Raw genomic sequence first — 25,139 nt, forward strand, 5'->3', positions numbered from 1 at the left:
TCGTGCTTGGTCTATGTAATCAACTTATTCTAGATGGGATGATGCTTGAGTCTACTCCACTTCGTGCCTGCGTAAGATGTCTTCTACCTTAAACACAAAGTTGTGGGGGCTATCTGTTCGCCGCAGGCTTAGTTTTTTTTTTATTGTTTTACTTATAAGCGGCCTATATACGTGGCGATAAATGAGAGGCTGTATCGTGGGCTCCAATACTCCGTGTTGTTGTGCGGCCGACGACGCCTTTGACTTTGGTCAAAATAAAATAAAAAGAAGAAGACGCCGCCTTGACTGGACAAAGTAGCACACCGCCGACGATGGCGGCCGTCAGGCCGTGGCTACCATGGAACCGAACACCGCGAGCAGTATCACCCACCACGAGGTGCCCGTCTTCCATCCGTCACCCCCGGAACTGTCGAACCTGTCCACCGTACCGTCAGGTTTCCAGCCACGTACGCCGACGAGAATGTCTTGGATCGTGCTAGCGAAGAAGCCGACCATCGCTTTCTCGGTGGTGCGCTGTCCAGCGAGGCCGAGGCGCGCGTCGAGGAGAGCCACGGCTAGCAGATAGCTCGTCCCAAATGCTTAGCTTACCTTGGCCAAATCGCTTTGCCACGCTTGCCTTTTAGTTTGACCAATGGGCACAAGCAAAAAAAAAAAAAAAAAAAAAAAAAAAAATCAAATTCGTCAATTAATCCTCATGCATTGTCAACAGTTAGCTAGCTAATGCGCTTGCTTTATGATTTGGTTTGGAGGCGGTCTTGAAGTTCAGTGTCAGGTTCCTTCACGCGAACTGCAACACTGCTTGCTTCGCCGTTCTAATTTGTTCGTGGTAGATCAACTAATAATTAACTAAGCATATCTATTTTTTTTTTTCAAACAGCATGTTGTATAGGTCGTTGAGTTTAACATAGTTCTCGTAAATCTATTTGTGGCAGTGTTTTGTTACTTTAGATATCTTTATAATATGGATATGGATGGGTTAGCTTTTGTCTTCTTTCCGCCTACTTTAATACAAGGATGTATGGTGGTTACGCATGCACCATCTATCGGTGCTTTGGGTTCGTGTTCACTTAATCACCAAGGGCATCTCGCCATGAAGTGATGTTGGGCGTATAATTTCATTCTAACCCCTATTTAGGCTATGTTTGGTTTTCTCCTCCTAAACTTTAGTCACCTGAACCCCTGTTCGCTTTGCTGAAAAGCCATGGCTAAAAGGACTGTTCGTTGATTTGTTGTGAGAGAAAAACACTGTTCATCCACTGAAATAATACGGCTTATAAGACAAGCGAACATGGCCTAAACTTTAGTCACTGGGGTTTGGTTTGGGTGAATAAAGGAGATTAAAAGAGGTCTTTTAGTCCCTTTTAGTAAGGGTATTTGGCTCTAAAATGGCTAAAATGTGAGGTTTAGTCTCTCTTAGCAACAATTTAGTGACTAGTTGACTAAAGCTCATTTAGTCCCATTTAATCATAGTGTTTGAGTGAAAAGTGACTAAATGAGACTAGATTTAGCTGACTAAACTTTAAACATGCCCTTAATGAAACGAACGCTCAAAAAAAAAGGTTGCCACGCATGTATACTTCAAATAAGGCACTTGTGATATACTCAGAGTATAAGTCCAAAATTCAATCCAGAGTTCTGAATTCTGAAATTGTAATGACATGGGCTTGTGATATCACAAGTGCCGAGCACTTGCGATAATAATAAATAATAATATAACATGGGCTTTTTATAAGCTAATGGCTCCAGTCAAGTCTTGTGTTAGTGCAAGAAAAAGAGAAAACAGGCCCACTTGGCCTGCCATGCAAAAACATTGCTACTTGCGCACGCGGGCTAGCGCGCGTTCCTTTTGCATTTGCGAACCCCTATAAGTGGGCCAGGCCTGCTTGCAGCACACCTGCTCGTCTCCCTCCGTCACGCTGTGCATGCAGTGCGCTGCAAAGCCTTTTGCTTCCAGGCCCGCTCCTCAGTAGCGTGAACCTTGAGTGGTGGTGGTGCCACTGGTGTGTGCCTAGTACAAACTCTTATCCGATGAAACTCAAACTCTTTTTCCAATTTTGAAAGGACGAGATCCTTCCATTTTGTTCCAAAAAAAAATCTTATCCGAGACTAAAAAATATTACATTATTCAAGTGATACATATAGGAACCATAGAAAGTTACTATAGTACAAGTTGACTCAATACTGAATTATTAACCTCAGAACATCAGAAATTCAGATATATAAAAGCTTGAGTATCTGAAAAGTTGATTCGGAAACCTTTACTCAAGCCTATTCAGTGTACCAAAAAAAAAAAGAGTCAAATCATCCTTATGTACTATTTGGAACAGAAATGAAGATAGGAAACATAAAGCATTTCATCCAACTCTAGCACACCAGGTGTTGTATTTTGGTCCATTCTGGTAGTTATGCCATATGGAGAGTGGATATTAAAGAAGATAGCAGCAACATGTGGTGTTCATGTGCAGGTAAATGATGTGTATACAACATGCATGCTAGGAAGCATCTCCCCTCATAAGGTGCTTAACTAGTCAGTGCAGTGTACCACATACACATCATCATCTTCCCCTGTAGTAAGTTGTATCTGCGCTGTACTGTACATACACATCATCATCATAGTACATGATTTCAGAAGCAATACAATCATTCTCTGGTTGGCTGCAGTCTGTTTTCCCCAATGCAAGGAATGATCCCCTCCAATGAAAATTCCATTATTCTCCTATCCTTTCCAGTGGTTTGCTACTGGACAACCAGTACGCCATGGGCATACATAACAACAGCTCACTCACTGCCCGTCTGCAGTCTGCTACACTGGGAAGGGAACCAAGTGCGCACACCTACCTACCGGTGGTTGGCAAGGAGCTATCATCTTCTCCTCCTCGACCTGATGAATTGGATCATCTGCGCCGTTGCTGCGCCTTTTCAGGTTTGTGTTGCCGCACCGGAAAGCTAGCAACCTGCACTAGGTTCTGATCCCTGCAGCCGCTTTAAGTATGGATCACGTATTGTTCTAGCACTGGATATGCGAGGGGGAGGCGTGTGATTGACGGTCGAGCTTGGTTGAATCTGATTTGCACAGGGACAGGGACAGATCAATACCAACTCCAGTACTGCATTGCTTTCTTTATTCAGAGTTGTGAACCCACCTCAGAAGAGGATTGTTCTTGCTTGTTCCTCAACAGCCTTTGCTACCATCGTTGACAAGAAACTTGCAGCGTCAGCCAGCCCCCATCACTCACTTTCACTCGCTCGCTAGCAGTGATAGTTATAGTTAGTAGCCACTCTCATCGACCCTCTCCATCCCCACACAGCGCGAGCGCGGCCAGGGATCGATCAAGGAGAGCCACTGGCCGCAGCAATGCCGACGATGCGGCGGCGCAACCCGGAATTGGCCGTGAAGGCGCTGGAGGGCATAGTGTCAGCCAACACCTTCTTCACGGTGGCGGTGTTCATCGGCATCACGGGCACCATCACGCCGTCCTCCACCATCCCTCCGGCCTGCGTGGCAGGGGACGACATCGCGCGCAACTTCTTCCTGTTCGAGATCCTCGCCTTCGGCTTCTACCTCCTGTCCAGCCTCGTGGCGCAGGGGATGAAGCTGACCATCACGCTGCTAGCCTCCGACGACTTCTACGGCGACGGCGACGCCCAGAAGCCCCCGCCGTCGGACGACTGCGAGGAGATGCCGGCGTGGCGCGCCGCGGGGCCACGGGAGCGGCGCCGCGCCGTGCTCAGGTTCGCGCAGCCGATGATGCTGCTCGCCGCGGGCTGCTCCATCATGGGCACGTTTTTCCTGCTTCTGTCCATGGTCGATGCCATCCAGCTCAAGTTCGGCATCCTCTCCTGCGGCATCCCGCTCGCCGTCGGAGCCACCTTCGCGCTCTCCGCGCTCGTCGTCGGTGGCCTGCTCTTCTACGGATCTACCGTCGCATACGCCCTCACGCATTACCTGCCCTGAATACTCCTCTCTCGGCCTCTCTGCTCTGGGATTGCTCAGTTAATCAACAATAGCTTCTTTTATTTACTTTTTTCTCTCTTTTTCTTTCACTTTTTGTTACAAGCAAGCAGTGAGTAATTATTAACAGTGGATTCTTCACTTATAGTCGCCAATTGTACTCAGAACACAAAATTTGACAATGTGGAGTAAGTACAATTTGTTTGAACTTCGAAGCAAAAAATGGTGGCATATAGCCGCTGTAAAAATGCAAAAAGAATATATATGGTTACAGAAATATCTACAAGGCATATAAATAAGTGGCACAATAAGATGGAGATCACTTGGACATGAAGAGATCTCTGCATTGTTGTAACGTGTCAGCAGGGCTGGTAACTGCAAATAAAAATGACTGAATCAGCAGTGAAGTAATGTCAATTGCGATGTGACTACTAGTATCATCACATTTCAGTAATGGGAAATTTGCCCTCAAGTTTGACCAGCACATCACTATTCACTAGAGAGCATAGCAACTAATTGGATTTTGCAAGCTTTGAGTATTACTAAAATGATTCACATCCAAGCAGGCCAATAACCTCTCCAGTTGAGTACTGAAATATGATTTTGTAATTTGTAGTGATGTTCTCTTTCCATCCCCCTTCTTTTTAGAGAAATTTTACTAGTCCCTCACAAATATGCGACATTTTTAATACTGACATGATCCCCCAAACACAATGCTTTTTGTCACAGAATATTTAGAAAACAAAACAAAAGTACAATTTTAAAACTCCATTTTGAGACAAATCCACTCACGTTATTTTCAGATATCCAAACTCAAACACATAAGTAATACACAACCAAAGTTTGGATTGGTTGAACCTCTAAACGTCATGTATTTGTGATTGGAACTAATAAGAAACACACAAGAAAAGTGGCGAGAGCTCTGCCATTTAGTTACAATGCAAGAAACACACAGGAAAAATTCCACCCTGAGTTATGTCCAATTTTGTCAGGTAACATTGTGAATTCATAAGCATCAAAATCTGAGCTTTCGCCATGCAACCAGCATATACCTGTATGCCCAACTGTTCTGTCAGATACAAAAATCTCATAGTCATTGCCACCCTGTTAAATCATAGATTAAATTAATCAGATGAATTAGCAAAAATTGGCCATGCTACGATTGTGCTCGTGGCTACTAGCAAGAAAATAGGATTCCTGCATCGGTGGCTTGGAAACAAACATATCAAGACACCATATATAGGCCATACAAGACACAAGCACAAGTAAATAAAGTAGATATACCACCTTGTAAGTCTTATCCCCAAAGAAATGGATTTCCTGAAACTCCTCAAGATATCTCAAGCAGTAAGTTTTGTCCCAGCCTTGGGGAAATACCTGGCATTTAGTGTGGAAATAGTAAATACCATGAAGCCTAATATTTTCTGGAAAATGTGCGCAAGTCCTAGAGACTCACATCAAAACTAATCTGCCCACCGATAGAAAATGACAGGTTCAAGTGTGTAAACTTTTCACGAAGCACGGACACCATCTTAGGCCGGATGTTATGCACCTGGAGAAAATGTATTTGAATGATACCATTCCATGCATGTCCGACTACACAAAGTTACTAATGTTTAGTAGGTGATGATTTATACTGTACCTTATCATACTTCTCAAATTCATCACGCTCCTCCTGACTGCAATTTCTCCCTATAGGAGACACGTTAATCATCCCATTTCGGACCTCTATGAATGTACCCCTGAGACAATAATCACAATCAGTGATGACTAATAAGACAATATAAGGTAGTGCAAACCAGAATTATTCTAATCACTGACCTTTTAATTGGGATATCCAAGTCAGCAATGTAGTGAAGAGTGAAGTTGATAATTTCCTGGAAAGAACACATCATCTTCAGCAGATGCCTGAGATTGTATCGGTTGGGCAGTGCAAGAAAGCGAATATGCTACCACCTAGACTCACCTTCAGCTTGTCTTCTCCGAGAAATGATTTCAAACTCTGCAGAGTGCAAAACAATAGCTTGGTCAGTGTGAGAGCCTAAAGGAGTCAGATATTTAATTCTAGTAGAGTAGCAGGCACAGTAAAAACATCTGGTTTGTGTTAGTTGTCGGTGTTAGCTCAAGCAGGCATTCAACAATGCCCGTAGAACATGATTTTGCTTTGCCTGGTCATGCAAGCTTTGAGTGTTACTAAAATGATTCACATCCAAGCCTAATATTCGCCAACAACATGATTTTGCTTTGCCTGGTCAGTCTCAGTTCTACTTCATTAATTATACTACTACTACTACTTCCTTCTTGATACTGAATTTGATGGTCTGAAATTCAGAGTTGACCGATACATATAACTGATATAAGACAGTAGAAATAAGGTGCACGCAAACTTACTTGAGTTCCAATTAGCTCTCCGTTCTTGTGTGCAACCAGGCCATTTTCAGAGAAGACGTAATCGTAATCAGTAAAAACTGCAACGAGGGGACTTGAACGCAAGCTCATCAACAATGTAATTTTGCAGTGACGAACAGAGAGGACCAACTAACTTGATTGTATAGGCTCCATACCTGATTTGCCGAGCTGCTCGGTAATCTTGACCAGATCAGATCCACCCACCACGCCGAGAGTCACGTGCTGCTCCCAAAATCAAAATCATAACGGAGATTGCATATATGCGCAGCAGCAGCAGCTGATGCTGCTGTAAGGGGGGTGGTGAGAGAGATGTCTCAGTTGTCACCTGTCGCAGCTGTCTCATGAACTCCAGCATCTCCGGCGTCACCGGCTGACCAATACAAGAAGAAGAAGATTCATGCGCGGCGCGGGGTTAATTCGCAAAGCTAAAAACGCCAGGGATTGATTCCAGGGAAACTCGCGGGACCTTGCGGGGCGCGGTGAGGGTGTCGTCGACGTCGAAGAGCGCGAGGACGCCCGCGTTCCTTCCCTGCGCAGCCATCGCCAACCGCAACAAGCCGTCGCTCTCCTGTTTCTGTTTCCCCGGAGCTGGAGGCGATTGGACGGGCGCCTTTGGACTAGACTCTGTCTGTCCTGGCTTTGATCCGGTCCCATGGCCTCAAAGGTCAATTTTAAAGGTCATGGTCGATCAATTTCACCAAAAGATCGTGATCTTATTATTGGCCTAATGGGCAATCTGTACTATTACGAGACATGAAAACTATTCACACTTCCAGAAAAGATAAAATACAAGATTGAAAAGTATCATAATAGCACGTTAAGGTTATTAGTAATGCATCAAATTAAATAAATTTACAAGTGAACCATGATATCAATTTTTTCTATTTTCACTTTCAAAATACAATATTCTACTTTCAAGCAACCTATTTTGCCATCAAACACACATTCTCCATTTCTAAATCTTGGCCGAGCACATACACACAAGAACATGATCCTAGGGATGTAGTTCTTGTTTTTGCAAGTTCGATGTGGCTCATCTTCCTCGGGTAGCAAGTAGTACCTCTCTGATTTCTGATGGATGTAGAACCACTTCTCATCAATTCCTGTCCAAAAATAAAAGAGCATGCTGAGAATGGAACCTAATATGCATGCCATGCTCCACCGGATACAATGAAACAATTCATGTCCAAAAAGAAAAGAACATACCGTTGCCATGCTCCAACGGAGGCTCGTTCAGATCAAAAAAAGCGTCGCCGTCATCATCTTCATGCTCTGCGAGATGAAACTCTGTTGCCATCGCCATCTTCATGCTCTGCAACATGAAACCGTTGATGTCGTTGAGATCCTACGGTAGGTTGCCGTCGCGCACACAGAAACAACAAAACAAAACGGAACTAATAATAGATGGTTACCGCTGTCGTCGTTGAGATCCCACGGCAGGTTGCCGTCCTCTTCTTCTTCTACACGAACGTTGAGATCAAAGCCAGAGAAGTAATCAGCCATTATGCCGTAGTAGTAGATGTGCAAGGAGAACAGCTAGTCCATGGCGGTGTAGTAGCACCAAGCAAGGCAGGGAAGGCAAGGGAGTAAATGGCATTGGAGAAGAGGGAAAGCAAGTTGCCGCATAAATAAGCCAGTGGCGTGGAGTACAGACAGCTCAAACGTCGGTCTTCTCATTCGAAACAAGCGCATACCATCAGCCATCCGAGCGCGCAGACGAAATAAGAAAATCAAACAACCTGAAACGTGCGCCAAGCGAAAATGCAGGCCCCCAAGCGACTCCAGCTTCCATCCGCGCGAAAAAGGACGCGCCACACCGGTGGAACAGTGGCATGCACGCCCATGCAAAATTCCCATGCAAAATGAAGGGGGCAACAAAAAAAAATGTGGCTGCCAGGGTTCGAACCCGAGTCGCAGCACTCATCCCTCCACGCACTAGCCAGTTCGGCTGAGTTACTTTCTCATAAAGATAGCACCCGCAAACATATTTATTAGGGGCAAAGATGAAAAACTAACCCCTAATTAATCATGCTTGGTTACCGCAATCATGTCCTAAACGTTAGGTTTTTTTTGGGTATGGAGGAGTACAAAATTTGTCCAAAAAATAGGTCTATAATATGTGAGAAAAAATGCTAAAACATATGATGGCTGTAGTTGTGGTAATGAACCAAACTATTAAAAGGGAAAGACCAGCGTTTGGACGCTCGCGCCGCACGCCTACGCCACTTCACGTGGGGCCCGCATCGCTCCGTGTCCTACGCTCGCACCATGTCCCACGCTGCTCCGTCTCGATCTGCGCCCACACAGTATTCCGCTCGCGTCCCGTCCACATCCACACGCATGTCGGCAGGCCAGCTGCTGCACTAGGCGACTGCTACAGATGGGTCCCACTTTAACATGTGCAACACCAGATCTACTTTTACAACATACTCCGAAACAGTTGAAACACCAGAAAAAACTTAAAAAACACGTGTAGCCATTGCAAACATTCAGATGAAACTACTTGCAACATACGTATGAAAACATTTGAAACACTTGCATATATATGAAACATCTAGATTTACTTTTACAACATCGATGAAACACTTGCAACATACGTCTAAAATAGATGAAACATTTGAAGCCCACACTTGAAACATACATGTATAGTCATTGTAACATGTGCAACATCCCGATCTACTTTTGCAACAGTGATGTGAAACACTTGCAACACACCTCTGAAACATCTGAAACACGTGAAACATACGCTTGCAACATGCGCTTTTCAGCCCAATATCACCTTGCTTCTTGGACAAATGGAGGCTCATAGTTACAGAGCCCGACGCCGGTGCGGAGGTCGGCGACGCGCATGGAGCTCGCTGGTGCCCCAGCGGAGGCACTGCGCTGGGCGAGCACCTGCCTAAGGCGCAAGAGGAGCGCTGGGCGAGCACCTGTGAGAGGAGCAACTAGCGAGCACGGCGTCCTGCTCGGCGAGCACCCCCGTGCAGCACCCTTGGAGAGCGGACAATAGCCGATGTGCACCCCCTGCCTAGCGAGCACAAGCACCACCTGCTGCACCAGCAGCCGGCGAGCACCCCTTACTATCAAGCACGCGAGTTTGAGATTGGGAGGAGAGTCACAGGCTCCACGATAGAGAGACGGAGGAGAGAGAGGGGAGATAGAATTGGAGAGGATAAGTCCGACGGGAGTAAATATTTGTGTGATGGTAAAATACGTGGACCACGTGAGGCCACATATCGTCTGTTCGTCTGGGCACGTGACGAACTGCCCGTGGTGGAGCATTTCCGCTATTAAAAACTGTGACACAACCTAACGTGACAAATTTTAGTCGTGAACCAAACATGCCCTTATCCGTTTTTAATATTGACATGGTCCCAAAAGCAAAATGTTGACTAGTGCCTTTTTTTTTACAAAATATTAAAATACAAAGAAGAACTAAATATACTTTTAAAACTATACAAATCCACTCAAATTATATTCAAATATTCAAACTCAAACACATGATTTGTTAACAAAAAAAACTCAAGCACATGAGAAGTTGAATTCTGATCTCAAAATTTGTGAGGTGATAGAGGAACCAAAGCGGTTTCCCCAAAAGTCGCCATCAAACTCAAAACACATCACTCCAGTACAGTCCACACTCCACAGTGGCGCACGCGCATTCCACACTCCAGTGCTTCGCTTCAGCATGGAGCCCAAACCCTCGCCGCTGCCGGCCGCAACTTCGCGCCGCCGCGGGGCAGCGACCAAGCGCAAGGAGAGGGCCGCATCTGCAGCGCCCTCCGGGTCCCCGCCACCGAAACGCCAGGCCCGGGATTGCGGGCCCGTCGACCCGCCGTCCCTCCCGCCGCCTCAACCGCGCAGCCGCCAGCCGGCACGCAAGCCGCGGCGCAAGCCCGCACGCAAGAAATCGACGCAGCGCTCCGTGAAGCCGCCGCCGCGCGCGCAGGAGGCGGAGGGTCCGCCGCTGCTGCCGCCGCCGTTGCCGCCACCACGGCCGTCGCTGGCGTCCACGTCGTACCCACCTTCGCCGGTAAGTTCCCGCATCCGGACAGTATTTAGATATGGGATACCCCGCTTCCTAGATTCGTCAATGTGGCCTTGTTGGTTGGCAATTTGAGTTAAAAAATTAAAGATTTTGGTCGCACGTGGCCTGTAAAGAGGAATTTTCCATTCTAGCGTCTTGTTTGGATTCGACTGCTAGAGGCCGCACTCCCGTGCCGGTTTGCTTATATATGCAATAGTCAACGAGCATATGGTTATATCTGAGAACATGTTCGGCTGGGCTGCTGCTGAATGGGCTGATCAGCCCAGCCGTTCTGCAGCCCATGTGCAGCCGTTCGGCTGACCTTCAAGGAGGCTCGGCACACGGCGGCCGCTAGCTCGCCCTCTCAAACGCTGCCGCCCGTCTAGGGTTCCTCCCCTCGCGCAGTCGCTCTCCTCCTCGCGGCCAGACACGGGCGGCGGTGGCGGCGGCGGGCGGGAGGAAGTGGAGATGGACCAAGTGCGTCAGATTTTAGAACAAGATGGTTTTCCAGAGGGGACCGAGGAGTTCCTAAAAGCCACGTACCTATGCAAGAAGAAACTCAACCGCAGGACGTTCCTAACCATGAAAACACCCGATGGTCGACTGTCTTGGATCAACTTTAACTGGGAAAACAAGTAGACAAATGGAACTGCAGCAACGCTGATGTTTAGTCATCCTTCGTTTAATTTCTTTGCATGTGTGTTCATATGTTTCAATCGATGTGTGTTTGCTTGTTCGAATTCGTTTCATGTACCGTGAGCATTTGGCATGAACTCTTTGTTCTTTATGTACCGCATCATAATAAACTTCTGCCCGGTGCCCTGTGTTGTAATAATCTTTGCCTCTGCTACAAATTTATTAATGTGAGCTTATTATTATTAGTGTCGGATGTGTATGGGATCTAAAGTTACATTTTGCAGTGGAATCATCAGCACCACAATGATGGAACGCAGACTCACCAGGAGCAGGGACGCCTGATAATGAACTACAAGCGCAGCATCCAGGTAAACGCAGTAGGGGAGGACTGGTTTTCAATGTTGTAGTGGTGTTCTGTTTGAATTGCTTGCACTGGAATAATTAATTTGTAGCGGACATATTATGATAGTAATGTTAGTAGTGTAGGTGACTGATGTTGCATAAATGTTTTGTAGAATGAGTAGCACTGAACATTCCGACGAACAGCCAAGCGTGAGAACAACTTCGAGTGATGGCCCCAAGAAGAAACTCAAGGCAAAAATTGTCAAGTTGGCGGGTCTTGGAGCTGCTCTTGCTGCTGTGGCTTGTTCCAGGCAAGGTCCTGTGACGAATCCTCAGTGCCCATTCGAAGACATGACCGGGCGACAATGGGTGGAAGCAAATTTGCAGAACGAACGTAAGTGCTTCGAGAACTTTCGGATGTATCCTCACTCTTTCATGAAGTTGCACAATGAGTTAGTGCAGTATCATCGGCTGGGTAGTTCACAAGACGTGGAGTCGTATGAGTCACTAGCTATGTTCCTGTGGGTGTGTGCGACAAAGCAGGCAACTAGACAGATAACCCAAAGATTTGGGAGGGGTTTGGGCACAGTTAGTTAGAAGATGGGTGAGGTTGTAGACGCCATGTACTCCTTTGCCTAGACGGCTGTTGCGGTAAAGGATCCGGAGTACAGAAAAATCCATCCTAGGTTCGACGAATTCAGACCCTACTTTGATGGGTGCATAGGGGCTTTGGATGGAACACACATCAAAGTGAAAGTTAGTCGCAAGTCACGGTTGGACTTCATGAATAGAAAAGGAGAAGTTACCATGAATGTGTTAGGGATAGTGGACATGGACGGGCTTTTCACATATGTTGGTGCGGGAACTTCTCATGACATGTCGGTTCTAACGTATTATATGGGGCGACCAGATTACCCGCATCCCCCAGCAGGTAAGATTGCATTATCGTCGAGTACGTTGTCAGTTTGTAAAAGTACCTTTGTGAGTAATGGGTGAAATGACGATGAATTGCAGGAAGATACTACCTAGTGGACTCTGGATACGCCGTGTGCGCAGGATATTTGGGGCCATATCGGAATACAAGGTACCATCTGGATGACTTCAGAGGCAGAGAGGCGGAAGGATATATGGAGAAATTCAACTACAAGCATTCAAGGCTTCTCAATGTTGTGGAACGGTCGTTTGGGAAGCTGAAAGCTCGGTGGCACATTTTGGAAGGAGTCCCAAATTATGTGAGACATAAGCAAGTGAAGGTGGTAATTGCATGTTTTGCTCTGCACAATTTTGTGGAGGGCGAAAACGAACGAAGGGCTGCGGCGACGAATCTTCATAGGGCTGTAGATTACAACCTGTCAGCATGGGCGGCATCAGTTGAAAGTGAAGATATGTCAGAAGTGCGAGATTGGATCGCTATGGGACTATGGGCTATGTAGTGCACAGGTATGTACACTGAGGCTGCTGTGTGCTACAAGTATTGATAGATGTAGAAAATGAGTGGTGCTGTAATTTAGTTTATGACAATCTGTGTGGCTGCAGGTAATAATGCAACGGCAAAGGTGTACGTGGAGTAGAGGATTGCATGAAGAAGTTTGCAGATTTGGACCGAGCTTTTGGTGAGTGCTGTGCCTTCTATGCCAATTTGCAATATGTTGTAGTTGTGCCATTAGTAGAGTACTCAATGTGTTGTAATGTTGTGGTATTTGAGAGGTTGTATGTAACTGTATGTGTTTTGTGGTTTAAGGACCTGTAATGGCAACAAATGTGGTACTTTAAGTCACTGTAACGAACTGTAGGTTGTAATGGACTGCCATGTCTTATGGCTGTAATTAATTGTTAGTTTAAGGCAAGTATGAAATGATATTTGGTATGGTGGGAGTGCTGCATTCCCGCCAAGATTGAAATGGAAATGGACTCTGCAACATGTTTGAATGGCAGTAAATGTTAGTTTGAATTTGAATGTGCTGATGCTGGGCTGCTGGTGGCTGATTTGGATGTGTGGCTGATTCTTGCTGATTTATGTTACTGTAGAATCAGCCAAAATCATCTGGAAACTATACTAGCCGAACACGTTGTGAATTTGTTACTAATTATCATGCTGTCATTTCTATGCTTTTTTTTTCCATGGTTGAAATTAGGCTAGAACTGATCTTCTGCTATTTAATACCAAATAAACGATTTTCACATGACATTGCATATGCCCAGAACCGTAAGTACATTCATGTATTGCGTCATTCAGCCAGGCTATGGAAATTATCATATTCACAAAACAGCTACCAGACTTCTTGCAATTCTACTTATCTTTTGAGAGCTGTTTTCTGAATATTGCCTCTTCCATAGGCTATCTCTGTGGCACAATACATACAAATATACCAATCCTTCTCCAATGCAGCGTCATCCCATAGTGCAATTTCAGCCTAATAAATTGGCTGATTATTACTTCGCAACTTTTATGCCTTTTCTTATTCTTTTTTATTTTTAAAGAAATCTTCTTGTTGTTTGTCTAGTGCTCCTTTTAGACTGTACTAACTAGCTGGCTTTTTTCCTTCTCACTTCTTACATACAAGAATCTAGTTGCTCCACATCTAAGCCTTCGCCCATGATTAGGCTATTCTAGCTTTTAGTTTTTTTATAACATCTATCAGCTGCAGTCGAGTTTACTAAATTAATTCTGTCCTCGTGAAAAGTGAAAACATTTCTGCCTCATTCCTCACCTTTTCTGGTAAATCACACCCTCGAAACAGTAGTAAATGTGATACATTTACTTATCTTTTTCACGAACATGATGTCTTGGCAACCAAATTTTAAGGTCTACCATGTTAACATGTTTGCAAGGAAACACTTTTAATTCTAGTGTCTAGTTGTGGTTCAACTGCTCGCAGCTACATTCCCGTGTCAGTTTGTGTAAAGATGCAATAATCAAGAAGAAAATGATTCAACTATTTTGATCCATTCATTTCTCTGAATGCTCGCTTTTGCTCTTCTCCTTGAATTTGAATTAGGCTAAAACTGATCTGCATCGGCCATATTCTTCTTGATGCTATCCACAGTAAAAGTACAATGACTATGCAAGTTGTTTCACACCCACCATTTTCTACGACCATCTTCCATTTTATAAACCTGGAAAATCATGTGTATTTCATTTTCTGTAAATGTCCTACTTGTTTGGTAATTGCACAATGACTTTGCTTAAACCAGTAAGCATGTAATATAGTTTTGACTTTTGAGGGAGTTTTTATTCAAAATCCTGCACAGTTGCCAATGTCAGTTATATATCGTTTTAGTTTAACAAATGTGTAGCTTGGCAAACTTATGGGAATACTATTGCTATAACATACAAAGTAGAAAAAGTTCTGTTGGTGCCATGAGAATGGAGCAATATCTGTTATAATTTGAGGCTTTGATCTTATCATCTGTCATTCGATAATGTCTGAAATGTTCTGGAGCTACAGTACATAAAATGCTAGTCCTTTTTTAGCGTAAAAATGCATCTGATGCCCTTGGATTGCATTGTACTTGCGTATTGTACTGTATTATTGTTTGTCTTCTTTACTAGTTTGCTATTTCCTGAAGGATGGTTTTCGTGGAAGGAAATTCACCCCATCGAGAAGCAAATGTTGGCTACATTTTTTTATGGGAAATCAGAGAGACGGACACCCGAGATATACTTGGGGATTAGAAACATAATCATGAACAAGTTTCACTTTAATCCTGAAGTGCATCTGGAGTCCAAAGATTTGTGCGAGTTGTCAATTGGGGAGATGGATGCTCGTCTGGTAATCTTGGAGTTTTTGGCCCATTGGGGCTTAGTTAATTTCCACCCTTTTCCACCAGTTACGCAGGAACGCAAACTGGTTGAGAGTAAAAGTAGTGCTGAGATAGAGGATGAAATTTCTCCGGTTGATAAGTTATTTCAGTTTGAAACAGTTCATTCGTACCTGGTACCTGTTTCAAAGAAAGCTGAAGCAATATCTCCAGTTCAGTTCACTAGCTTGCTCTCTGAGCCTACACTAGCTGAAGATGCGATAGGTGCAGCTGAGTCTTCTGTTGAGTATCACTGCAACTCCTGCTCAGTTGATTGTTCAAGAAAGCGCTATCATTGTAGGACTCAGGTCAGTTTCACTTCTCCAAGATAATGACTTGTATCGCTATGTGTTTTTCTATAGTGTTTTATCCACAAATGTTTGAGAATTTATTGTGTTGGGTGTTGGAATGTTAGTTGTACATTGTTATGAGCTTTGGAGAAAACAAAACAGGGGTTGCAGGACAACACAGAGAAACAGCTCAGCAAATAGGATTGAATGAGATATATGTGCTGTGATGGGACATATACTTTTGTTTCTTGCTTCCTCATAGATGATGGTCTCATGTGTACATTCAGTAGTTCCTATAAGATATTGTGCTGTCGAGTTGAACTTAGATGCCTGTTTCTTCTTTCTTATTTATGATGCCTCCTTGTTCCTCCTAGGTTGTGGTGGAGTTTGTATTTTCAAAAAATATTGAACTAACCAACTAGAAGATAAAGATATTTAGCTAATTGATGATTGTTCGAATCCAACTAAAAAATCAACCTAAACAAAAATGATTTGATCTGCTGTTCCTTCCGTGTGTTCTTTTAGCCCATATGGCCAGTTGGCTGTCATACCTTGACATATAAAATCGGCATGTACAATCTGTGCTATTTGAGGAATATAAGGATGAATAAACAACCTAGTACGCTTTCCATTAAGAATTAGTGAATTACTCCATGCACTGGATCAAGGTAATGAGAATCAGAATAGCGATGATTTTTGCTTCCTTGTATTTCCCTGTATCTATAAAAAGGGCGTACCCAGTGCAGAGAGCTCCCGCTCTGTGCGGGGTCTAGGGAAGGGTGTCAGTGGTAAGCCTTACCCTCTCCTGTGCAATGCGAGGAGACTGCGACCGGGACCTTCCGGTCATAGGCGGTAAGACTCTACCGCTTGCACCAGGCCCGCCCTTCATTTCCCTGTATCTATATGTTTGCTTTTTTATTGACATATTGGCTGGTGAGCTGACAGTTATACTGAAAAGAAGTTATGCCAAGACAGGCATGAAAAGAAAAAAATGACTGTGGCTAGACAAAAGCATATGCTTGCTGCAATAAACATGTGAGTTACCTTGCTCTGTTAGTATCCAAGTTCTCGCTTCTTCCTTGAACCTTGCTTAGGAGTGGGATTGCTGTTTTCTCTTTATGTTCCAAATTGCACGCACTGTTCATTCCACACCCACTCAACATGCTAGGATCACCAAAATCGAGACCCCACATTTTGGGAAGTTGTGGTTGCCATGGTTGACCACCAACTGTGGAGTGAGTTGCTGGGCTAGTGGTTGAAGATGAAGCTCTGGAAGTGCTACGCAAGTCGCAAGATGCTCCCAGATACTTTATCCTCTATTTGAAAAACCAACCACCTAGCTCGCTTAGGTGACTTGTAGCTGCTATGGACCACCCTACCACTGTGTTATGAACTTATGATTAAAGGATCATTAGAGATAAGCATCGCTGGGAGGATTGCTGGGCGGCACCGGCTGCCAGGGGAGGATTAGACTCTCGGGAAGATGTTCCTTCCTTTATAGCCCTTAACACAGACCATGTGCCTGCCTTTATAGAGCTAGGCATGTAACGTGCACCCCTAACACTAACAGTATATCTGACAAAGTAACCATAATTCGTACCTTATCTAACTAACTTGGATAAGGCCTAATCCTATCTCTTGTGTTGCACATAAGGGAGGACTGGGCTGTCCCTGGTCCCTGCCTCACACCCACAATACACTGTACCTCCACCTGGCATTCCTAATTGGTGATTGCCGCTAGGTTCCACCCCATTGCCTACCTAACGCCTGGTGCCTTTTTGAACATTTTAAGTGGCATATATAACTGGTCGATTCAAATCTCATTATGTTTTATTGAGAAGTTATGCTTGCGCAAAGCTGCAGCTGAGTAATTCATGCTAATTGGTTCGACAATTTTTCTTTTTAGTTAAGCAATGATATATGTTCTTAGTCTCGCATAAATTCTATGCAACTGGGTATCATACTTTACCTTGTGCATTATGAACAAAACAGATGAATGTTGGGGTGTTGTACACTTGTATCCCAAAAAGGGGCAATCTTTGGCTTTACATGAGGCAGCTTAACCTCAGTCTGACTACTTTCGGTTACATTACAGTATGTTCACCTAGTGGTTTCACTGCGCATATTTTAGATGACTGGCCATGCAACCATCTTATTGTGGCACCTTTACCCTGTCACAAAAGACTATTTAATTATCGTTACTGTCTGATATATCTGTTATTTATTTGGGGTCCAATACTGATTAATTTCATCTTAATCATTTCCAGGTAGACTTTGATTTTTGTTCTGAGTGCTACAATGAAGGAAAATTTGATGAAGGCATGTCAAAAGCTGATTTCATCCTTATGGAATCTGCAGAAGTTCCAGGGTCTGGTGGTTCTAACTGGACTGACCAGGAGACATTGCTTCTTTTGGAAGCGTTAGAAATTTTCAAAGGAAAAGAATGGGGTGAGATTGCTGAGCATGTTGCTACAAAAACAAAAGAACAGTGCATGTTATACTTCCTTCAAATGCCAATTTCTGAACCATTTCTAGATGGTGAAGATTTCAATGAAACACCCCAGAAGATCACAGAACAGGATTCAGAAATTGGTCCTTCTGATGTACCTGACGAAATGGATGTAGATGGCAATGCAGAAGGAAAAGAGAGCACTGATGAAAAAGCTTACAAGAAAGCAAATTCTATTTCTTCAGAAACAAGAACAAAATTAGCTGACCAAAATGTTTCTGCGAAAGAGGATACCATGGATGCAGGTGATGATGATCTAGTTGCTTCCATTGATGATGAATCAAATAAATCTTCATTGATGGATCCTGCACATCAGAAAAATTCTGCTAATGCTGATGTCTCTGGGGAACACAAATCCAACTTTGTCATTGATGTCCTGAGATCTACTTTTGAAGCAGTTGACCACTTTCTGGGCCAAGAGGACTTGGGTTCATTTGCTGAAGCGGGAAATCCTGTGATGTCCCTAGTGAGTACACGCTTCTGAGTTTGTTAATCTTTTACTACATACATGACAAGAGCTCTCTTTGATGCTTGGATAAATAACTTGCAGGCTGCATTTTTGTCTTCTCTTGTGGAACATGATGACGCTGTTTCTTCATGCCGTAGTTCGTTGAGAGCTATATCAGAGATATCTCCCGCTCCAACTGGCAACTGAGCACTGTTTTATTCTTCCAGATCCACCAAGTGACCTTAAAGTTCCAACTTCCACTTTCAGGTAATGTAACTTATCCTAAGACACTTGTTTGGTGTAGACCTGCAAGTGCCAAATTTTACTGATAAAAAATTGGAATTGCAGCGCTTGCACAGGCAGTGAGTGCCAAGAAGGTGCTGATACTACTCAAAATGTGAATGGTAATGATAAAGACAGCAGTGAAAGGGAAGAAAATGATTTAGGTCTTGAAAAGGAGAATGCTGCATTCACCTCACAGAAAGAGCACCTGGAATTATCTGACGCAAAGGAAAGAGGTCCTGAGGCAGAGGCCAAATCCAACAGCACAAAGGATTCTGATAATCCAATTGCTAAGGTGGACAGTAGTGTAGCATCTGATAAGATGAGAGATGGGTGTAATGCTAATGCCATTTCATGTTCTGCTACTTCAAATAGTGCAACTGAACCTAGTTCCATACCTTCCCAAGAAGCCAGTGCAGCAAGTACAAAGGACACAACTAACCCTGAACAAGTTGAAGGGGACAAACCAAGTTCTGAGGAATTACCAGCTGATGTTTCACCTTCACAAGGGAAGATAGAGCCCAAGAAGATTGAACATGCACCTGCTGCCTCATCTAGTGTACAACAGCGTGAGTGCAAACAAGCTGGAAATGGCAACACTGAAGGTACTTCATTCAACCTTATACATTATTTTCTCGAACTGGCCTCATATATTATATTGTTTTCATTACACGCCATTGAGGAATCTGCCTCAGTCCTGGGGTTCCAAACTCCTCCATGATACCATGACCAGCAACAGATTTCCTAGCCTCCATGGGCATGAAGAAACTGGTTATCTGAAATATAGGATACAAGATTCAACAAGTTAAAAATATTTTTTTTCTCCCAGTTTAATTATTCTGCTGCAGCTGGTGTTTATTAATTGACTTCCCATGCCTATAGAATGTTCTCCACTCTCTAGAAACTAAACTTTGACTAAGATGGAGTTTGTGATAGATTACTAGTGACTACAACTCATTGTCATATGAACGTAACTGTTTTAAGTTGCAGATGTAATTGTATCTTCTGTGTTTGAAAAACAATCAACATATTATAGATTGCATGACTGATCATCAATACTTACGGAGTTTAACTCACATGTTGCATGAGGGCCTATATTATGTGGCAGAGGGAGTCATTGTATGTTATATGTAGTTTATGGTGCATGGCTTTAGCCTCTGTGCTCCATGAGCTCCTTCGGTAGTTCACCTTGGACTTAGTTTTGTAGAGTCATGCTGGTCGTGTTCGTTTAAAATCTAAAATCTTAGAGTGTGGCATGTCTGTAACTTGTCTTTTTATGTGTGCATTCTGTATGTTTGCGAGTGGTCTTTTTGGCTTCTCCTCTGTACTTTTTATTCTCTTCTCAATGCAATGGCGTGCAACTCTCTTGGGTTGTTATATGGAAAGCGCACTGTAAATGCAGCTTAACTTTCTTGTCATTTCCCTGAGGTATATGGATTATAAAATAATTTCCATTATGTAGAAATAATTTGGTCATATGTCGTCACAGAACCTAAAAGCAATGAAAACATTGCGTCCGATGATGATCCCATAATAAGGCTACAGCGAGCAGCTGGTATTGCCATTTCAGCAGCTGCAGTGAAGTCTAAGTTTCTTGCGGAGCAGGAGGGTTATATTCGGCAACTATGCCATTTATGTTTTGATCAAAGTTTCAGATTCCAATGCCCCATTTTTTTCAGTTAGGCTGTTGGCATAGGTACTAGGTAATTTTAGAAGATATTTATACCCGTTCTCTGTTTCCCAAATGTTGTGTGCATTGCCTCTTCCCCCCTGACATCCTATCTCATGCAGTTTCAGAAGATAGAAACAAAAATGTCGTTTCTCACCGACGTTGAAAACTTGGTCTTACGATCGAGAGAATCAACAGAGAGGATGCGGAAGAAGCTTATGTTGGAGCGGAGCATGGCAATTGCTTCTCGAATGGGTGCGGCCGCTTCCAGAACAAACCAGCAGGGGGCTCCGGGGACTAGACTCCCAGTAGGGTATGCCTTGAATCCGCAGCTGCGGCGCCCTTGAAGCCTAGATGCTGTGCTGATCCAAGGGCCAGTTTAGTTCCAAAATTTTTGGCAAAATGGATACTGTAGCATTTTTGTTGTTATTTGGTAAATAGTGTCCAATCATAGTCTAATTAGGCTTAAAAGATTCGTCTCGTGGATTTCGTCTAAACTGTGTAATTAGTTTTATTTTTTATTTATATTTAATACTTTATGCATGCGTCTAAAGATTCGATGTGACGGGAAATGTGAAAAATTTTGCAAAATTTTTGGGGAACTAAACTGGGCCCAACCTTGAAACGAGTATATATATGATATGATGATGTAGGCCTGGCTTATGTAGGTGTGCTAATCCGCCTTGTATAAATGCAGTGTTACCGTGTCTATGGTAACTTCTAGGCTTCTGAGGTCAAGCTAAGGTAGTAAGGTGTGGCTACAATGAACCCCCTGTTCTCAGCTTGTTGCCATGTCATGGTTAACTTGTAGGGAGAATTTATGTAGGAATATATAATCTCACCCGTTACATCGCACATGCACGTGTTATTGGCAGCTTATGGTGTGGCGCACGTGGCTGGTGGTCACTGGCCAAAGCCGAAACGTCCAAGTCAGCCAACGAAGCGGGCCGGCAAGCGGCAAAGAGGAGGAGCGGAAGCCCAACCACCGAGCCCTCACCCTCTCAAAGAAAAGGAATCCAGCTGCCACACCGAGCCGGAGCCGGAGCCGGAGCCACTCCCACTCCTCACCATGAAGCCAGCGGCGCGGCGGCCGCCGCTGCTGCTGTGCGCGCTGGCGGCGGCGGCGGCGCTGTCCATCCTACTCGTCGCGCCGCCGCCGCTCGCGTCGCACCTCTCCTCCCTGCTCCTCGCCTTCCCGGCCTCGCCCTACGCAGGTAGCCCAAAGCTAGTCTTCCTCCTGGCCGGCCAGTCCAACATGGCCGGGCGCGGCGTCGCGCCGCCCCCGCCGCTCCCGCTCCCGCCGCCGTTCCGCCCGCACCGGCGCGTGCTCCGCCTCGCCGCGTCGCGGCGCTGGGTCGTCGCGGCGCCGCCGCTCCACGCCGACATCGACACCCACAAGGCCTGCGGGCTCGGCCCCGCCATGCCCTTCGCGCACCGCCTCCTCCTCCACGCCGCCGACTCCGACGACCTCGTCCTGGGCCTCGTGCCCTGCGCCGTGGGGGGCACCAGGATCTGGATGTGGGCTAAAGGGGAGCCGCTCTACGAGGCCGCCGTCGCCCGGACGCGCGCCGCCGTTGCCGCTGGAGGCGGGACCCTCGGCGCCGTCCTGTGGTTCCAGGGGGAGAGCGACACCATCGAGCTCGACGACGCCACGGCCTACGGCGGCAGGATGGAGCGCCTTGTCAACGATCTCAGGGCCGATCTCGGCGTCCCCAATCTGCTCGTCATACAGGTTAGCACGCGGATTCCTCTTCTTCTTCTTCTTCTTTACCCCCACTCTCAATGTGCTTCCGTCATGGCGTCAGCTCGAGTTCAGGACCAATTTTATTTCTTTATTTATGGAAATGGTCTAATTCCACATTGCTAAACCGAGCCTGAAAGTTAGCTCCTTTCTTACTAACAAACATCAGCGCCACTTCAGCTGTTCAGCATGATAGCCTAAGCTCTCATTTTATTAGATTAGATGATAAATAATCCTACTTTTACCGAAATCAACTGGCAAAGTCGATCACTTGTGTCAACTTCATTTCAATTTTCGAGGAACTCTGTTGAAAATCAGTTTAAATGGAGGGACATCTTGATTAGCACAACCTCAAAGTGCTCAATTTTGATTGACTTTACTAATTATTAAAATTAGTTTGCCCATTGGCCTAGTATGGGGAACAAATGCTGAACATGTCAGTCATACTTTCACTTAACTGCTCTTTTGCATTCATTTGAAAACAAAGCCGGATTTTAAAAGACCATGTCTAGGACATGCTCAGATGGAAATGTATATGTGCCCCTTTGAGTTCATAGTACTCAACCCACACGAAAGCATTTCAAAATGTCAAGAGATACATAATTGAAGACAAAAACATACGCCCCTTTAAGTTCATAGAACTCAACCCACATGAAAGTATTTCAAAATGTTAAGATCATGATTGAAGGCGCTACTGATTGATATGCGGAGTTCTATTATCATAGGTTTAGTTAACTCGATTTGTAGAGTCTAAGAATATGCAACATATAAAAACCTCCACACAAAAATGAGTGAATGACTGAAACATATGTGCTACTAAGGTTTCAACATAAGTAATAAAATGCTGCTTATGACTCACTGAAAGTACTCTAGTTGTGAATGTGCTAACTAGGTTACTAGGGCCACCCTTCTGTGAGCAATTGTAGTGTAGAAAGGAAACCATCATTTAGCTACCAAGTCTTCTTGATGCAACGATACGTCCAACCAAAGGTAGATGTCACAAAAAATGGCAGCATACCAGAGACCACCAAATTAAACATAATAACTCATCAGAAAAATAGCTCCAAAGCTGCCATTTGCATAGAAATTTGAGAAATTCTGTGGCTCTTGTCGAACTTCCTTTTAAAAATGATTGTCTTCCTCCAAGTAACACATTACAGTACACCCTACCTAATAGAAAGGTATGACTTCTTCATCACTATCATATTTCATGCCTTTGACTCAAAGTGGTTATATTTTTTGTCTTTATGATTAGAGCACGGGACTGATGGCCAATTCAACATTGCTTGAAAAAAGTATGATCTGAATGTTCTTTTTTTTTTGCCTCCCTTGAACAAGCTGATTTGAATGTCTAAGGAGGGCACTTTACCACTAGGAGCAAGGAGGTTGTTGCTTGTCACTCTTCAGTTTACTCTTTATATTATAATAGTGCATCTGATCATTGGGATGCTGGGCTCCACCGCTGCAGTTGAGATATGAAATGGAGTCCAGTAACAGTACTTTGGCCTAATGAAGGTTCAGTACATGTGATGTCATGGAAAAGAATATTCTCTATTATTATTTCTGCGTCTTTGCTTAGACACGTACATTGGGGTTCACACATTGACTGGGAAACGTTTTATATTTTAGTAAAGTTCTAAAAATCTTGGAAGAACGTGTACTGCCCTCGTTTCCCACATTTAAGCAAATCTTTGCTCTCTTACATCTAATTGCAGCTTCCAAATGTCTTTGGTCAAAAAATTGTGAATCTTGTGATACCTTTTTTTTTCCCTCTTGCATCAGTTTATCCCGAGTGAGAAACAAGAAACTAATATGGCACTTCTTAATTTCAGGTTGGTCTTGCATCAGGAGAGGGGAATTACACCAATATTGTCAGGGAAGCTCAGAGAAATATCAAGCTTCCTAACGTCATTCTTGTAGATGCAATAGGATTGCCGCTCCGCGATGATCAGTTGCACCTCTCCACAGAAGCTCAACTCCAGCTGGGTGACATGCTGGGACAAGCCTTTTTGAAATTTAACTCATCCATGGATTCAAGACAATGACGTCGATATCGTTATTGAACCTGTTGTTAGGTGTAGTCAAATGACAAATACCATTCTTTTGGAGTATTCTGTTGTAGATTATAGATCATTGTACAAGAGGAGTGAGTTCTATCCATGGGTGCACTACAAAATGTAATAAAGGGTAGGGCACCCAGTAGAAACTCAGCTCAACCAATTCCAGTGTTGTATATTACAGGACAAAAACAGACAGCCTCCATTACGCAAATACAAATCCACATCATTTGTGGGATTCTGATTCCGGTTAGGGCCCCTTTGGATCACATGCACAAACTTTGGTTATGTTAAGAAATTCAGGATCCTGTTCATGACTGTTTATATAGGGTGAAAGCTAGTACGATTGAGCTGTTGAGTCGTTGTCTCATTTTGTTTACTTATAGATGAGAGAAGTTAGTGCCATGGACGTGATTTGCAGTACCATTGCGAGCTTGATAGACAGATTGCCAGAAGAACGCAATGACAATCACCGATCCACGGCTGCAATGTTTAGATTTGAGCTTTTCTTCCGTACTGGTATACAAACACGTCTTTGCTTCTGGTTGTTTCTTTATGCAAGCGAGTACGCTGTAAAACCAGGTGAGATGGAATTGTTGGAGTTCAAATTTGCCACAAAGCAATAGACATTTTGTCAAAATCAATATTGCTAACAACACCCAACTTCGGTGTGGCTTTCTTCTACTAGTACCTCTAGTGTGCGTCGTCGTGACTACGCATAATGAAATGTCTATGCGTAGGACTCACTCCCACAAAAGAACCCACATGTATGGATACTATAAGTGGCAAAAACAATGTTGAATTATCTTGCATACTAAATCGATTAACAGGGGGACCTCATCTTTGGCCGTGGAGGCGACACCGCTTTTATAACCAGAAAGCAATGGTGGTAGGTGGGATCAACGGTGGAAAATCAATATTGTGATAGTTAGATGGATCTAACGATCGAAAATAACTAATACTGACGGGCCAAAAC

General features: G+C 44.2%; 3 protein-coding genes and 1 pseudogene across 5 annotated transcripts; 3 read left to right on the plus strand and 1 right to left on the minus strand.

The window, feature by feature from the left end:
- Window positions 1-2,829: 2,829 nt before the first annotated feature.
- LOC136496349 (uncharacterized) lies at window positions 2,830-4,095 on the plus strand. Its single transcript, XM_066492003.1, has 2 exons — window positions 2,830-2,923; window positions 3,077-4,095. The coding sequence occupies exon 2, from the start codon at window positions 3,356-3,358 to the stop codon at window positions 3,953-3,955; it is 600 nt and encodes a 199-aa protein (XP_066348100.1). The 5' UTR covers window positions 2,830-2,923; window positions 3,077-3,355; the 3' UTR covers window positions 3,956-4,095.
- Window positions 4,096-4,107: 12 nt separating this feature from the next.
- On the minus strand, window positions 4,108-7,012 carry LOC136496347 (phosphomannomutase-like). 3 transcript variants are annotated; one of them, XM_066492002.1, is made up of 11 exons: window positions 6,828-7,010; window positions 6,687-6,731; window positions 6,517-6,583; window positions 6,344-6,420; window positions 5,919-5,954; window positions 5,774-5,829; window positions 5,595-5,694; window positions 5,409-5,504; window positions 5,240-5,329; window positions 5,005-5,056; window positions 4,108-4,327 (listed from the first exon to the last, which is right to left on the minus strand). In XM_066492002.1, the coding sequence occupies exons 1-11, from the start codon at window positions 6,900-6,902 to the stop codon at window positions 4,272-4,274; spliced, it is 750 nt and encodes a 249-aa protein (XP_066348099.1). In that variant the 5' UTR covers window positions 6,903-7,010; the 3' UTR covers window positions 4,108-4,271. The 3 variants fall into 3 exon arrangements, with proteins under 3 accessions (XP_066348099.1, XP_066348098.1, XP_066348097.1); XM_066492001.1 differs by lacking the exons at window positions 4,108-4,327; window positions 5,005-5,056 and adding an exon at window positions 4,724-5,004 and having other exon boundaries at window positions 6,828-7,012; XM_066492000.1 differs by lacking the exon at window positions 4,108-4,327 and having other exon boundaries at window positions 4,724-5,056; window positions 6,828-7,012.
- A 3,212-nt stretch (window positions 7,013-10,224) lies between these two features.
- LOC136496805 (SWI/SNF complex subunit SWI3D-like) lies at window positions 10,225-24,449 on the plus strand (annotated as a pseudogene).
- LOC136498352 (protein ALP1-like) lies at window positions 12,198-12,799 on the plus strand. Its single transcript, XM_066494295.1, has 2 exons — window positions 12,198-12,297; window positions 12,381-12,799. Exons 1-2 carry the CDS (start codon window positions 12,198-12,200, stop codon window positions 12,797-12,799), a joined length of 519 nt encoding a protein of 172 aa, XP_066350392.1.
- Window positions 24,450-25,139: the final 690 nt, after the last annotated feature.

The sequence above is a fragment of the Miscanthus floridulus genome, chromosome 12, assembly GCF_019320115.1.
Source record: "Miscanthus floridulus cultivar M001 chromosome 12, ASM1932011v1, whole genome shotgun sequence".
NCBI classification, from domain to species: domain Eukaryota; kingdom Viridiplantae; phylum Streptophyta; class Magnoliopsida; order Poales; family Poaceae; genus Miscanthus; species Miscanthus floridulus.